Source organism: Brassica napus, chromosome C3 (genome assembly GCF_020379485.1).
Source record: "Brassica napus cultivar Da-Ae chromosome C3, Da-Ae, whole genome shotgun sequence".
NCBI lineage: Eukaryota > Viridiplantae > Streptophyta > Magnoliopsida > Brassicales > Brassicaceae > Brassica > Brassica napus.
Genome location: NC_063446.1, coordinates 57,529,523 through 57,545,003, shown reverse-complemented (window position 1 = coordinate 57,545,003; position 15,481 = coordinate 57,529,523). Strand labels below are relative to the sequence as shown.

General features: G+C 35.8%; 2 protein-coding genes and 1 long non-coding RNA gene across 3 annotated transcripts; 2 read left to right on the top strand and 1 right to left on the bottom strand.

Annotated features, from left to right (window-relative positions):
- Nucleotides 1–2,560: 2,560 nt before the first annotated feature.
- Nucleotides 2,561–4,145, top strand: LOC111213123. The gene is made up of 4 exons (XR_002663231.2): nucleotides 2,561–3,085; nucleotides 3,348–3,396; nucleotides 3,525–3,721; nucleotides 3,800–4,145. It is a non-coding gene; the product is annotated as an uncharacterized LOC111213123 (long non-coding RNA).
- A 1,846-nt stretch (nucleotides 4,146–5,991) lies between these two features.
- Nucleotides 5,992–8,489, top strand: LOC111213122 (ER lumen protein-retaining receptor A-like). The gene is made up of 6 exons (XM_022714788.2): nucleotides 5,992–6,253; nucleotides 6,488–6,753; nucleotides 7,453–7,568; nucleotides 7,771–7,844; nucleotides 7,935–7,998; nucleotides 8,090–8,489. Exons 1-6 carry the CDS (start codon nucleotides 6,163–6,165, stop codon nucleotides 8,124–8,126), a joined length of 648 nt encoding a protein of 215 aa, XP_022570509.1. The 5' UTR covers nucleotides 5,992–6,162; the 3' UTR covers nucleotides 8,127–8,489.
- On the bottom strand, nucleotides 8,317–10,850 carry LOC111213120 (WD repeat-containing protein 74). The gene is made up of 12 exons (XM_022714787.2): nucleotides 10,624–10,850; nucleotides 10,422–10,537; nucleotides 10,304–10,333; nucleotides 10,090–10,226; nucleotides 9,804–9,983; nucleotides 9,653–9,716; nucleotides 9,475–9,582; nucleotides 9,244–9,397; nucleotides 9,077–9,166; nucleotides 8,927–8,982; nucleotides 8,792–8,849; nucleotides 8,317–8,710 (listed from the first exon to the last, which is right to left on the bottom strand). The coding sequence occupies exons 1-12, from the start codon at nucleotides 10,703–10,705 to the stop codon at nucleotides 8,463–8,465; spliced, it is 1,323 nt and encodes a 440-aa protein (XP_022570508.1). The 5' UTR covers nucleotides 10,706–10,850; the 3' UTR covers nucleotides 8,317–8,462.
- Nucleotides 10,851–15,481: the final 4,631 nt, after the last annotated feature.

Sequence of the window (15,481 nt, the reverse complement as noted above, 5' to 3'; positions counted from 1 at the left end):
TGGCGTTTGCATAGGCGTTGGCCATAGGCGCAGTGGCGGCTGGAGTTTTCTTACCAGCGTTGTTGCCAAGTGCGATTTTCTCTTTCGTATTTCCAGACATTGTTTTGATCAACCGTTTTGCAGCTATGAGTTAGAGTATTCCGTACCTCCCCTCCTTCTAGCGCCAAACTGTGGGAACCGAAATTCGCACTGTTGATTTACGTTTAAATTAGGAAACTAGGAAAACCCTAATTTCCCAGAGGTCTCGGATCTCTGCGAGAGCCAACGGCAAGTGGCCAAATATATGCGGAAATCATGAAAAGATAACAAACGAGTTTAGAGAAAACAGTAGATCTTATTTCGAATCCTCGTGAGAGCGTTGCGATCATTACAAGAGATCATAAAAGCTTTGGCCGCAAAGGCTGTCAGCGAGTTACCTAGTTCTAGCGGCCTAAAATCTCAAACCTAGTTGACTCGCAGCTCGATAACAAAAGACAAAGAAAATACAGAAAAAGTTTTTGATTTATTTCGGACTGAACCTAATGAAAGGCTGCCTATGTACCCCTTTTGAGGATCAAGCCGAACGTAGTTCAAGAGTGAACCAAGAGATCGAACTGCTTGTGCACGTTCGTCTGGTAATCGGGTGCCAGTCATGGAAGCAGAGCATGTCGAGAATAATGCCTCAGAGTTTCTAAGTGCCGAGAGTTCTGAGTCTAAAAATTTGTCCCTCATGCCTCTCGCCTAGGACTCCTTATATACTCGCTCCTAGGTCGGTTTACGCTTTTCCCCTTCTGCCTTTAAGCCGTCATAGCCCAAAATTGGAAATAATCAATTTTTCCCGATCTTCGTAATTATCTTCAAAATTTTGTATTTATCTGCGGAAACTTGACATTTATCTTTCCTTGCGAGCCAAGCGTAAACCATCCCACGGTTTACGGGCTGCTGGTTAAGAAATCGTAAGGTGGGCTTCGAATCATGCCTTAGGTCCCTTTGGGCCGTCTTTCGACTTGAAGCATTTATTACGACTTCTTTCGATAAAAACGAACTTTCCGCGGTTTTTATCGTAAAGTATGATTGATGACTTCGAATGGCGGAAAACATGAAATGGGTTCGCTACGGCCTTCGGGAGACAGCATCGAAAGGTATACGAGAATGCATGGATTCGTGTCGTATCGACGTTTCGGAAGAGCTCGGTCGCTACGTGACGGATGCTCAGTCGCTACGTAGCGACCGAGCTTGGCTTGAGTGCTACGTAGCAACCGAGCGGGACGGACGCTCGGTCGCTACGTAGCGACCGGGCGGGACGTGTGCTCGGTCGCTACATGGCGACCGAGCTTGGCTCGAGCTCGGTCGCTACGTAGCGACCGTGCGACCTTTTTCGGGCTTTTCTCTGATGTCTCGTGTTTCTTCCGCAGGGCTCTTTGTAAGAATAAATCTTTTCCGAAGATTTATTTTTCGTAAAAACGTTCATGCCGATTTTTACAGAGTTTCAGACATTGATTCCGTCGTGACCGATTTTGACCCCGACAAGGAATGCATGAAATTTATGGATTATCATGAACGACAAACCAAGATGTCTAGAGCTGACAAATGATGGAGTAGATCAAACGTTCTTTATGCTACGTAACTATAATGAAAAAAGTGTTATTAGTTTATAATGCTATCAAGACAACGTCACCACAATAATATGGAAAATTGATGCATTGATTTTTATTACTATAAACAAATGTAAAAAAAATTTGGAGTTGGTTTTACGGTGACTAACAAGTGCCCACACTCATCGACCGCTACTCAGTTTTCACATTTTCACATTCTCCAGTTACAATGTTTTTTATTTTGATTAGCTTCGCTATACTTTCTTCGCATTCAATATAACATTCTACTTTTAATAAGAAATGCAACTTCAAATAATCACTATTTCCACTCTAATAACATGTCGAAATACTATGATTTCATCATAAAAAGTAATTACTTTTATAACATACACAAAAAATTACTCACAATCCAAACCTTCCGAACCCAAAATATTACAAACCACAAATAACACACCGAATATGAGATCAAATTTTTGTTAAAAGAAACAACCTGAAAACCATTTGAAGCTTACGTATCATATCAATGACACAACTTTTTAATATAGAAACAACTATTATAAACAAGCAAAATATATCTTATCACATATAATCTCTCCTTACTTAAAACTTTCTAAAAGATAAAAATCATTAAACATCTCTTGCAAATACAAACCTAAAATACAAACTACAAAATCGTACAAAAATATAATAATATCGATCACAAGTAAAGTATATCTCGTCCTACCCTAGTTGATCTTATTTAATAGTATATTAGACTTTAGTTTTATTCGAATCGAACATTGAATCTAAATAGCACTTTTTTCAAAAAAAAAAAAACATTGAATCTAAATGATTGCCCAATTTTAGTTAAAAAGATTTTTTTTTAAAAAAGACACCAAACATGAAACTATTCTTGAATAAGTATTTGATATTTTTTTTAAAAAAAAATTAGTGATAATCTTAATAAATAAAGTTGAGTTTTTTCTCGCCTTGGGGGGAATTTCGCCACCTGGAACTTGTATTTAAACTCTGCGTTTAGGTTTGGTTGGTTTCGGTTGGGCTTGGTTTCTTATGGTTTCGTTTGGGCTTGCATTTTTCATTTTAGCCCAAGAGTTATTAGGTTTCCTCTGTGTCGACTTGGACATTGTAAAGGAGAACCACCGTGCTGCTTAGATCACACTGCCGCCTCCGGACCATTTGTGTAACGTCTGCAGTCATCAATCATCTTCCATATTAAACCAGTCTTTTATGTCGTTTTCACCACACCTCCCTCTCTCATTAAATCGGACTCATCATTCTCCAAATACCAATTGAAGTTTCACTTATAAATTTGTTTGTCACCTGCAATGAGCATCCTCACCACTAAGAAATCAGAAAGGACAACCTCTTTCAAGCACCAACTCCAACAATAGTGAATTTGTACATCCTTCTTACGTCTTTGGCGTCCTAGGCTGATGATTCTCAGAAGAAAAAATCGGATTCAGGTTTCTAACATTATGAAACCATTGTTCTTCTACGTCAATCTCGCCAAGGTACGCACTTTTTGGCTATGGAACTCATCGTCTAAGCTTTGATGTTTTTGGACTCTATGATCTGTTTCTATAGCGGATGTGATTGTCTGTGAAAATCTGTGTTACTCCTACCCACTCAAAAAGGTTCAATTTTTTTCTGGAAATCTTTGTGCTTTAGTTGTGTCTTGCCAAAGGTTTTCACTTTGGTTGGTGTAATTTTTACTTAAGTTCTAAGTTCTGTAATTGGGTATTGTCATTGATTGATATCTTGGATTTGTTTCAGAGGTATATGCAGCAGTACGATGATGTTGAGCTGTCTGTCCTTGGGATGGGTATGCATGTTCTTAATCTCTCTCTCTCCTGTACTTTCTTCTGTGTATTTAGACTTTAATAGCCTTTCTAATGATTGGATATTCGGTATGAAAATGTGTAGCTATTGTAAATGTTGTTACTATTGCAGAAATAATGAAGAACAATGGTTTTCTGTTGAGAAGAGTAATTATCTCTACAGGGTCTGAATGCAACATATAACAAATTTGACGTTTTGGCAACTAAGCTCTGTTTGGGTGAAAATGGTTTGTTCCAGTTATATCGATCATGACTTCAACGGTGGATATTAAGTATGACTTAAGGGGTCACCATGTGCCGAAAGCTAAGGTGGTTTTTTTACGAGCAAACTATGAATCTTATTCTTGATTTTATCATTTTTGATTTTCGTTTGTTTTGATCTTACAGATTGTCTTTGACAATACAACCTGAGTCTGGATGCCGAATCAACACAGCAAAAGTTGCAATAATTTGAATATCAAAGAACCCGTTTCATTTTCTTTTGTGGAGTTCGTAAGTGTCATGAAAAAACATCTTCAAACAAAGAGGCATTGATAAAAAAAAGATTCCAATCTTTTTTTGTGGGTATCGCTTAAACCAGCTATGGGTATATCTAAGAAAATTGAGTATGTGAACTAATTGAGCTCTGTTGTATTATTTTTGTTTGACTCCAGTGTCGTTAATGATCTAAGTATTGTTACTGTGTAAATTTAAATGATACCAATATACCATATAGACAAATGTTTTTCCTTCAGTTTCACCTTCTATTTTTTTTTTCTTCCATCTCAGTTTCATCTGCTATTCATATTGGTTACTTTTTACTAATTTATTTTTCTGTCAGAAACAAAAGTTTTTCTCCGGTCTCAACTGTTGAACTTTGCAATTGGTTAATTTTGTTTGATTTATATTGTTATTTTGGAATTACACATGAAATATTTTAAAATATATATTAATCTAAATATTTGTACCAAATTTTTCTTTTGGAAAGAACAGTTTTAATTAAAAGTTCTTACACATGAGAATGTATTAAATCCATAAGTTGAAAGGATTTGATTTTTACTGAGTTTTTCAATGATTTTTGAAGATTTAAGAATTACTATGATTTAAATTAAAGTACACTAAAATACACAAAAATACTTTAAAATGAATGCAAATCGTAAAATACTCAGCATAAAAATATTTCAAAACAGTAAATTTTAAATGAGTTTATCAAATAACAAGTTCCATAACAATTAATTTTAAAATAGTTTTAAAGAAGTTCTTATAACCATTCATTTTCCGTTCAGATTAAATATCCTCAAACTTCCAATTAAACACACCCTTTAAATTAAGAACGATTATTATTATTCTAAATAATATATTATAAAATTAGATATAAAAAATTAATTCTAATATGGATTTTTAATTGATTGCAAAGAAATCATCAGCCAAGAACAAAGTGAAGTTTATCAATTCAATTCAAGTAATGATAACGACAAATTAGCTTTATATATGGTCTATAATTTTTTGTTGAATATTATTAAAAAAGATTTGAAAATATAATTTTTAAATTTTATATAATATAACATTGTTGAATAGAGTAAGCAAAAGAGCAAAAACAATGCAGAAATTATTCTCATAATATAAATAAGAGGTCTAAGATAGTTATATCCAAATAGATGTGTAAAATTTTAGCAAGATATGTCATGACTTAAAAAAAATCAATCAAATATCTAATATTGATACGAAAAATATATTTATTTGCATAATCTAAACGAGTAACGCAATATAAAATAATCTAGCAATAGAAATTAAGCTAGATAATCTAGAACAAAATAAACATATCGACATATGTACTTTTCCAAAATAAAAATAGTCTATTCAACAATCCTGTTATGAAATATACTTTGCCACAATAAGATTAAAGTTGAACATCGAACGATTTCAATAGTAAACGATAAATATAAAAACAGAAATCAATGAAACAATATTTACACGTCCTATATAATTTAAACTTTCAAATTAAACGTAAATATTACAAGATATATTAATCTCCGCGCGAAGCGCGGCCCAACCACTAGTCTAAAATATAAATAAGTAACTCAGAATACTATAAATTTGGTATTTAGTCATACGTTTTGAAATTTATATGACATATTTTAGATCTTTAAATATTTTGAAATACTTTTAGATTTAAAATATTCATAGATAACATAAATATATTTCAAATATTTATAGATAACATGAATGAGTATTCAAACTAGAATCGATATGAACCAAATCCAATCTCTTATATATAATAAATATCTGAATGGGGCAGAACATAAGTTTTTCACCAAAATTCAGAACCTCAATAGATCCGAACTAAATCGTGAATCTTAATAAATCCAAAACCTGGATAATACAATAATCAAAAATGGATTATAAGTATCAGTTACTATTACTACGGTAGAGGGCTAAAATCAACGTTGAACAAATGAAAACCAAAGGCCCATATACCGTATACGCCGGTCCATGTAATGTAACTAACCGAGTCAGTCTAACAGCTTTTGAGAAAACATATAGAACACGTGACAAATCAAGTTAACTGGCTCTCTCCTAATTCCGCCACGTCAGCGCAGGAGAGAAAAAACGTGGCACGTTCATTTCAAAGGAGCTTCAAATCTGCGCTTCAATGGAACTTTAGGTCTCTTTCTGGTGGATTCTCGATTAGAAGAGACAAGCATCGATCGAATTTTCTTTTCTGGATTCCCGGAAAATTTGCCGAGTCTCCTCCTTCTTGCTGGTGAACGATGAATATCTTCAGATTCGCTGGCGATATGACTCACTTGATCAGTATCTTAATCCTCCTTCTCAAAATCTACGCTACCAAATCCTGCGCCGGTGAGTTCTCAGAAACAATCGCATTGCTTTGACCTCTTCGTTTTCGCGTACATTAGCCTCGCAATGCAATCTCGTTTTGAATCCGATTGAGTTTTTTATGATTGATCTCCGAGTAAGTCAAAGTAGTGGAGATCTCTTCCCCCTAAGATAGATTCGTAGTCTCGGATTCGAGCCTATACGTTTGCAGATTCTTAACAGTCTCTGTGTTGACTTTTGATTTTTGGTTGGCTTAAGGAATCTCTCTCAAGACTCAGGAGCTGTATGCGCTTGTGTTCTTGACTCGCTACATGGATCTCATCACGGACTATGTGTCTCTCTACAACACCGTGATGAAGATCGTCTTCATTGTCAGCTCTTTGGCTATCGTTTGGTGCATGCGTAGGCATCCGTTGGTGCGGAGGTCATACGATAAGGATCTGGATACGTTTCGTCACCAATACGTTGTGTTAGCGTGCTTTGTTTTGGGACTTATCATGAATGAGAAATTCACATTTCAAGAGGTATCTTCATATGCTTTTGGTTTGTTGATAATAGGAAAACGAATACTTCTGGGACACATAGCTAGTAGCGTAGCTTGCTCTCATATGTTGTGTTATCTTCTTTTTGGCTCATTCGTTATACATCAAACTGTGATCTTGGTTTTGCTATATCATTTTCTTATACGCCATATGTGTTTGGTGATTATGATGGATGTGTCATGTCTTTCCATTTATATCACATTATGTTGAAAATTCTTGGCTTTTATAGATTCATTTGAAGCCTTGTCACAGTTGTTGCTAAAGCTTGTTTGAAATTTGTACCCACTTGTGCAACTTCTCATATCTTGCTACTTATTATGAAAATTACCTGTTAGTGTCTAACTGTTGCATCGTTAGAGGTTTGTTTGCTTCCATTAATGGAATCTGCTGTGTCATCATTGCATGTGACAAATTTTACTTCGCTAAGGTGCACATGGATTTATGTTATCAGCATCTCGCTATATTTCTTGTCAAAATGTTCTTTGATTAAGCTTGTCAGATGCGCCTATATTATCTTTTTATTTGAAATTCACTAGATCATTTAGCGATACCTACATGGCTACATACATTTGCCTTTACTCCGAGCTGTATTCTGAAGTAGTATTGCAGCAATGTGGTTGTGTGTTGATAGTCAGAATTGCAGTGCAACATGCTAATCATGTGAATTTGAAACTATTGTAGGTGTTCTGGGCCTTTTCTATATACTTGGAGGCAGTGGCTATCCTTCCCCAGTTGGTTCTGCTACAGAGAAGTGGGAATGTGGATAACTTGACTGGACAATATGTTCTCTTTCTTGGGTACGTAATTCTTTCCTGCTTGATCCTTTGCCTTTAATGGGTTCCCATTTTGGAACTCGATGTTGATATAGCATGAGTACCACCTGCAATAATGTTATTGTAATCTCTTGATTTTACATAACAGACTGGCTTATTTTCGTTATGCATTTTTTCTGTGTCCCGTAAGCAAAATCTGAATGGGCAATGATTATTTAACTTGCAGGGCGTATCGTGGACTGTATATCATCAACTGGATCTATCGCTATTTCACAGAAGATCATTTTACTAGATGGATCGGTAATTAATGTTAACAACAATGAAGAACCATTTACATTTTACCGAATTGTTTTTCCTCATTGCTAACGTTGACATATTTGCATTTTACAGCTTGTGTCTCTGGTCTTGTCCAGACAGCTCTCTATGCGGATTTCTTCTACTACTACTACTTAAGGTAAAGAGACCTCGTCCGTCTGAGCATTCTCGAAACCTTTAATAGCCACTTATCACGCACTGACCTTGGATCCCTTTGTGTTTCATTGTAGCTGGAAAACCAACACCAAACTCAAGCTACCTGCTTGAGCAGAACCACACAAATTTTGCAACAGTGTCATAATTCAGGAAGTTACAATGATGGTGACACTAGAAAAACGAAAAAAAAGACATGGTTACAATCTGACAACGAGTTGAATGATGCAGGATTGTTGTTTGAGATGTGCTTTAGCCTTTCAATGAACATTGTAAGTTTGTAACTTTCCCTTTCATGGGGAGGTTGAAATCAAAAACTCTGAAGTTTTTTCTGGGGGAACACAAAAATTTGAAGAGCCAAAACACTGTTTTTCTTTCAAGTCTTGTTCAAAACTGTGGCTCAGATTAGAAGAGCAAAGTACAACAACAATGTCTGAAAAAAACTAAAAATTAGTCTTCTTGAGTGAGCTTTACTTTCTTGGTTTTCTTCTTGTGATCTCGTATCTTCTTGCTTCTTACCTGGTCTATCTTTTCACCCTTCTCTGAGACTTTATCTATACTGCGTTTCTCTTTCTTTGACTTCTTTTTCTTCACAGGAACCTCCTCTGTTTTATCTTCATCCTCTTCATCATCATCTTCCAAGATCGTCATCTTCTCCTCTGTTTCAGCCTCGACAACTGTGTTTGCTACAGCTATCTCTGTTTCGACCATAAACCAATCATACTAACTTAGGAATGCAGAAACAGATGTGATATGTAAACGGCCAAAAGAAAACTAACCTTCTCCACTAAACCCTGAGTCGAATACAAGACCTGTAAGATGTTGCTTCAAGAAAACCTGTAATAACAAAAATTGATGAGTGAATAAGACTCTACTTCTCAAAAGAACATCAGTCTCGACGTCAACGAGTGTACCGCAGAGATGAGCTGGCGTGTCTTCACGTCATAGACCCGTAAATATCTGTCCAGCCCTGAACAGTTCAATAAAACAACACACATATGAGACTGTTGAAAAACGCATATGAATTTTTGAAGTTATGTCGACAATACAGTGCATCTTCTTACCGCAAGAAGCTATCACTTGATGATGTGGATGTCTAACAACAGATCTTATGCTTCCAGAACATTTCCCCAAAAAGTTTCCCAACAGCTTTCCTGCAACAGAGACGAGTGATTACTTGTCTGATGCATCAACATTGTTAATGACACATTTGTAGAGAGAATCAATGAACCTGTTCGAATATCAAAGGCAGCGAGATCAGCAGAAGCATTCCCAACATAAACAGTATGACCATCTGGATCTTCAGTGATGGCTGTGATAGCAGTCTCATGGAAATCAAAGGACAGGACTGGTCTACGTTGAGCAGAAACATCATAAAGACGAACCTGTCTCCAGTAAAAAACGAAATGTGAGTGGACAAAGCGATTACAATCTGGTGGCAGTAGAAGCTTCAGGGTTTAACCTGGTGAGACTTGGTTCCCGTGGCAAATTTACGGTGATCTTCGTTGCTCAAGAACGCAGCACAAGTGAACCAAGTGGGTGTGAAGATCCCAAGATTGTCTTTAGGAGGCTGCACCAAAACAGAGATTGGTTAGAAGAGACATCAAAGGCTAGTTAGTTCAAAAATCAAAGTAACTCACTGATTTGGCGCTCCAGATCTTAGTACATTGTTCAAGATCCCATATATTGACTTCAACACGTTTCCTGCATTAGTACCATTCATTTCACTACGGTAACAATCAAACCATGAAATAACAAAAAACATTGATTCAGTTCTTAACTACTACTAACCCTCCAAACAAGCCGAAGTTTTCACTCCTATCCACTTTACCAAACAACACTTCACCAGAACCACATGCTTTCCAAGTCTTGGGAGCAGCTTCATCTGTAGAATCAGCACGTGCGTTGGGAAACTGAACTGTTCTGAGACTCACATCTCCCTTCTTCGTGCATGTAAGCAATGTGCAAGATCTAAATTAACACAAAGTTTTGTTAATAAAACGTCAACGTCACAAGAAAAAAAAAACGAACTAGTAATGGTCGAAGAAACGGTTTCAGTGTAAATCTACACACATACCTTTCTGCCTGATCATCTTTTTGTTTTCTGAATAAATGCAAGCCAGAGACTTCGTCATCCTCAGGTGAAGAACCGTAATCACCAAATAAAGAGTATGCAAAGTGAAGATCACCATTACAAGGATTAAGAACCTCAACCTAAGTAAAAGTGGACATCAACGTTAGCTAGGCTTTGCAGATAAGGACATAAACTACACATTGATAAGAACACTTACGTTGCCATCTTTTCTTGCCACAGCCAAAAGCTGCAATCAAAAGAAGATAGAAGTGATGAGCTTTTCAACTAAACTTGACTTAGCTTCAAGTAAACATTGAAAGGATGAAACTTTCTACCGGGTTACTTGGCCTATCATCCATGGAAGCAGCAAGAACGCATCTGGAAGCGTTCATCTCGCCCCATGTGTTGACTACAGTTGGAGTTCCTCTCTCTTTGCCTCGAGCTTCAGTCACTGTAACATTGAATTGAAGAAATAGCTTCAATATATAGCTCAACCAAGAGGTTTAGGTTTAGGTTAAGCAAGACAAAAGTGGGAACCTTTGATTAAGCCGAGAGAGTCAAAGGTCAAAGCTCGGATCGGAGGGCAACCGTAGGTCTCGTTGGTGATGACTCGAGGCATTTCTTTGCCGCCGTAATTGGCTCTGAGGGTGCAGAGGGAAGACGACGGAGAAGAGACGGCTCTTTCTAAAACCCTACGATTTTGTTTTGTCTGTTCAATTTTATCATCTACCTGAGTCGGTTTAGCTTAACCGGGAAAATTGATTTTTGTCTGCTTAAATTCAATTTTCTCTCATAAACAAACGTTAGTATTTAACACGTTGATCAGGTTTGATTACTTTCTTTATGTGTTACCGGTGGTTTGTCCGCGCGAAATATTACATTCTTTTAATTGAAATTTGATTTCAATATTTATTAATATTTTTGATCTTTTATGTAGTGCTTCTAATACTATTTATTAAAAATTATTTAAAATAATCGGAAGACATGATTTAACTATTAATATATAATTAAAAGTGATTTTGTCATGTAGTATCAATTTTTCCATGGCGTATAAGGAAAAATATGAGGAAATTTTAATTTTATTTTACTTTCGAAACATTATATTGGGATGTTTGAAAAATAAGCAAAATTTTAATCTTTTCATAATTAATATACAGTATCTTAGGTGAAGTTTTTATGTTGTGAACACCAAATATCTCCTACATATTATTTTCTCTACGTAATTCTCGTTTCTATCTTTAACAAACCTACTCTAAAATCTGTTTTTTTTTACTATTGTAACTCTTTATGAAAAATATAAAAGTGAATGTTCGTCATGAGAAAACAATATATTCTTTCTTTTCCAAATGCAATCAAATTCTTTTATCAGTTATGAACATCTCTAATAGTGTTTTCAACATCCTACATTTCTCCTTGAGTGCTGCAATAAATAATTAAATAAAAATTTCTTTTTTTTTTGCTGGAAACAAATGAACTTTATATGTTTCTCAGAAAGCAAAATGACATATTTATTCATTCATCATAAATGTTTTATACGTCAAGAACACCAATAAGGAATTTAAATGATAATAGAAACAAAACTCAAAAAAGTTAGAGAACAGACAAGGTTTGTTCATAGTTTCCTATCAGAGCTTCGATTACCATAACATGGCTTCCATTACGCCATATCAAACATTGAATAAACGAATCTGGTACGCATTTGAAGCAGAGTATCTAATATCCCTCGTCTAGTTCCTAGTAAATATAAGTTTCCAGCTTAAAAAATACGAAAAAATTAACATTGGGTTGAAATAATGGGAGATAATGTGAATAAACAATAAGTTTATCTAAAATATAGATGTAACTGTAGATCGATGAACACAAAAGCCAACGGTATATTAACTACCATCTTCTATGCATTCAACTACCATCTGCTTAAATTTTGATTCGTTAGGTGCAACTGGATATAATCAGATGCATTCACAAAAACAGATTGGCCACTTCGAGATCTTAACATAAGTATTACCTGTAAGGCCTTCGTCATATAAGGAATAGTTGCTTCTTTCAAAGTTCCATCAGACTGAAAATCTCAAGCAAATAACCAACACAGATCAGACTAAATTTAAGCAAATAGCCAACACAAATCGATACATGAGTCTATCAGGTGTGTACATGCACTACAGGCCATATGCTCTCCTTGAGTTACATACATCCATACATGAGTCTCTGGTCTCAAGAAAATAGCCAACGCATATCAGACTCAGTTTAAGGCCATACTGAAATTGCAACAGGATCTTCAAGATAATGCAAATGTTATTGTGCAATTATGGTCACTTATAAGACCCGATTGACTCATATATCGATCCAGCTTGACTACTGTGTCATAAATGGAGATTGTTAGAGTTAGGTAAACAGAAAACTCAATCTCAATAACTTGTGCAAATATATACAATGTGATTACTCATGTTTACCTTAACTTCATCGGTTCTTAGAGCTGAACCATAGAGGGTATCTCCTGTTTTTAGCTGAGAGGTCGCATCCTCCATAGCAGAGTTGAGCTGAGTGAATTTCCAACCCAGTACCTTCCAAGTTTGCTTCATTTACAGTACAAATCTTTGTTAATAAGTAAATCAACAAAGAGGCGGGAAATGCGAAAATATCATATTAGTGATTATTTTCAACTCACCTCCAAAGCTTTGTCCTCATCATCGGTCTGCTCCAACTATAGTCTCTAGCCTTGTTGATCTGATTTAGTTGATAGAAGTGACATCACACATCGACATATGTAATTCAAGGAGAGCATATATTATTGTACTAATGAAACCAATATGTTAATGTGATCAACTAAATAGAATATTAGTTGTTGTGCATATACGCAGCCAAGAGCATATGCCGAGTACACCTAAAGTAAACCCTCCGACGAATAAGCATGTGCTGCTTGATAACTCCATAGGCAACAGAAGCCAGGCATGTGTACTTCTGAGACTTTGGAAGACCTCCGTTTGAGAAATTCTTAAAGCTGCTGACTTTACCAGATATCTTCACCAACATATGAGACGAAGTCTCAATCTCTGTTTTCAAACAATCTCTAGATCTCAAAGCCTCGTCAAGCTTCTTCAAAACCGACCATCTTTGCTTTTACTTATACTCTCAAGCTCATTTGATAGATCTTCTTTTTTCTTCAAGGCTTCGTCTCGCTCTCGCTTGGACTCGTTGCGCTTCTTGATTGCCTCATGAGCAAGAGCTTTGAGCCGATTGAACGGCGCTTGGAGATCCGATTTCGAACTCTAGGCGGCTTCTCGAGCTTTCTTCTGGCGATCGAGCTCCTTGATTAGCTATGTTAGCCTCTCGTCTTGTGCCTCTTCCCGAGGCGGATTGTTTAGAACGACGGGTGCGCTGGTTCGTTGGACTCGACATCAATGAGGACGACATCAATGAGGATGTGTTAATTACGTAAAACCTGGGAGCAAAGTAGAAATCAATGCGCCGTTACGGAGAAGAAATCGTAAAAGCTACGGTCGATCACAGATTCTGGAACTTTCGTCGGAAGAAGCTAAAGTGACGAAGAATCAAATGTTATCAATGGGCCTGGAATATAAAAGCCCAACCGTATCAGTAAACCAAAACACTTCGTTTAAATAAAAGTGACACGTGGCAGAAATTGCCCCAAAGAGAGAAAAAAGTCTACTTTATAGTATAAGATATTATGATCTGGCAGTTATTAAATTTGCTAATGAGAGTTCTTGAACCCTTAGAAAAAGACCAAAGATGTGGCAAGGATGCATATGCAACTTGTTAGAGATAAACTTGAAGATAAACATGAAGAATAACTTGGAGATCAAGTCATACTTATCCTATTCGAGTTATGTTTAGGATAAAGGGTTTTACTAGTTAGTTTAGAAAATATATTTGTATATAAGAAGATGGTGAGTTGTGTCATGAACTTGTGAGATTAGAGATTATTTGTGAGAGCTTTAGTTTTGAGGAATTTTCTTAAGCTAATAAAGTGAAAGTTCTATAATCTTGAGTTTCATATACATATGTTTTGATAAGACAACTTGGAAGATGCGAAGAATCTAAATTGATCAAAAAATACTGATCAAACACAATCTTCATGGTTTCCACATCATTTTGCTTGATTATCTTATGAAATGATTTAATGTTTCTTAATGATTTTATTTTTCTTTCAAAAAGTTACATTTGAAATATATTTTCTTTGTCAAACATTTTTAAAAGGCTACCACACTAGTGTGTAAACAGAAATTAACATATACTGATGCTCTTTATAAACTTCAAGTGGAGACCGTCACTTTATAAGAGAGGTAGTAACTGTGTTGGTTGATCAAAAAGCAGCTACCAAAATGCTCTTTATAAACTTCAAGTCGACACAGTCACAAAGAAGAGTCTGTTTTCCACTAGTCTCAACAAAATCAAGTCTGTTTTCCACTAGTCTCAACAAAATCAACCCTTTAGAAGCCAAGCTCGCTGGCCTTTTCCTTCTCAAAGGTTTCAAAATACTGATATATGATAGTCACATCCAGTAAGATACCAGTCCCCGACCAAATGGCTCCCATGAAATCAGCCAAATCAGTGAGTGCACCAATGCACACTCCTCCAAAAGCAGCTGCTGTTGGGATATACGGATTCAGCTCCTTCTGCAAGTTGGAATCTCTATGTCCAGGCATCACCATTTGTTGTTCCTAAATCATTCAAGCAAGTGAGTTTCCAGTATCCATTAAGACCTGACTGTTACAAAAGTGTTTATCAGTGGAGCTGAGTTTTTAACAATACTTTGAGCTGTTTAGCTACATCTTTAGCAGAAGATCTCAAAAAGATAAATTGACTAAGCCCACTTTCTTTTCTAAGAGTTAAGGCCCAACACTTTTTAAGTATTATCTGTGAGGTATATAAAGATGTTTTATATATTTAAAATAAAAGAGTGCACAAAAATATGTATTTAAAACAAAAGTTTATAAATTACTAGGGGGTTGTCCGCGCGGAATATTGTTTTATTATTCTTAAATATGATTTTCTGATGATGTGATTATGTGGTCAGTATTTATTTGTGAAGAGCATTATTTGATGTTTTATTAGGTTATGTAGTAGTAGATAATTAGTAGATAATATATTATGTGTTTGTCTTTTTAATAATGTGTTGTTGTATGTATATATAATACTACTTGTTAGTTGGAAGCTTTGGTTTCTCGGTGGTTGGCTTCCATTCTCCCACACTCAGGTTGTTTATCTTCTTATCATGTATCCTTTGGTGTAGGTATGTGGAGTTAGTCTGTTGGAGCTTTGGTTTCTTCTATTAAGAGTTTTGTAGTTCTTCGTTGACATAAACGCCTTGTATGTGTTTGTTTAGTTTGTGAGGTGTTTCTTATCTCTTAACTGGTGGTTGTGCTTCTGGTGCTTT

Excerpts from the sequence above, each read along its gene's own strand:
- LOC111213122 (XM_022714788.2), top strand. The coding sequence starts at position 6,163 with ATGAATATCTTCAGATTCGCTGGCGATATGACTCACTTGATCAGTATC. Across the intron at positions 7,569-7,770 it reads CAATATGTTCTCTTTCTTGG|GGCGTATCGTGGACTGTATA; the intron begins GTACGTAATTCT and ends TTTAACTTGCAG. Across the intron at positions 7,999-8,089 it reads TTCTACTACTACTACTTAAG|CTGGAAAACCAACACCAAAC; the intron begins GTAAAGAGACCT and ends GTTTCATTGTAG.
- LOC111213120 (XM_022714787.2), bottom strand. The coding sequence starts at position 10,705 with ATGCCTCGAGTCATCACCAACGAGACCTACGGTTGCCCTCCGATCCGA. Across the intron at positions 9,167-9,243 it reads TGCCTTTGATATTCGAACAG|GAAAGCTGTTGGGAAACTTT; the intron begins GTTCATTGATTC and ends TCTCTGTTGCAG. Across the intron at positions 8,850-8,926 it reads CACGCCAGCTCATCTCTGCG|GTTTTCTTGAAGCAACATCT; the intron begins GTACACTCGTTG and ends TTGTTATTACAG.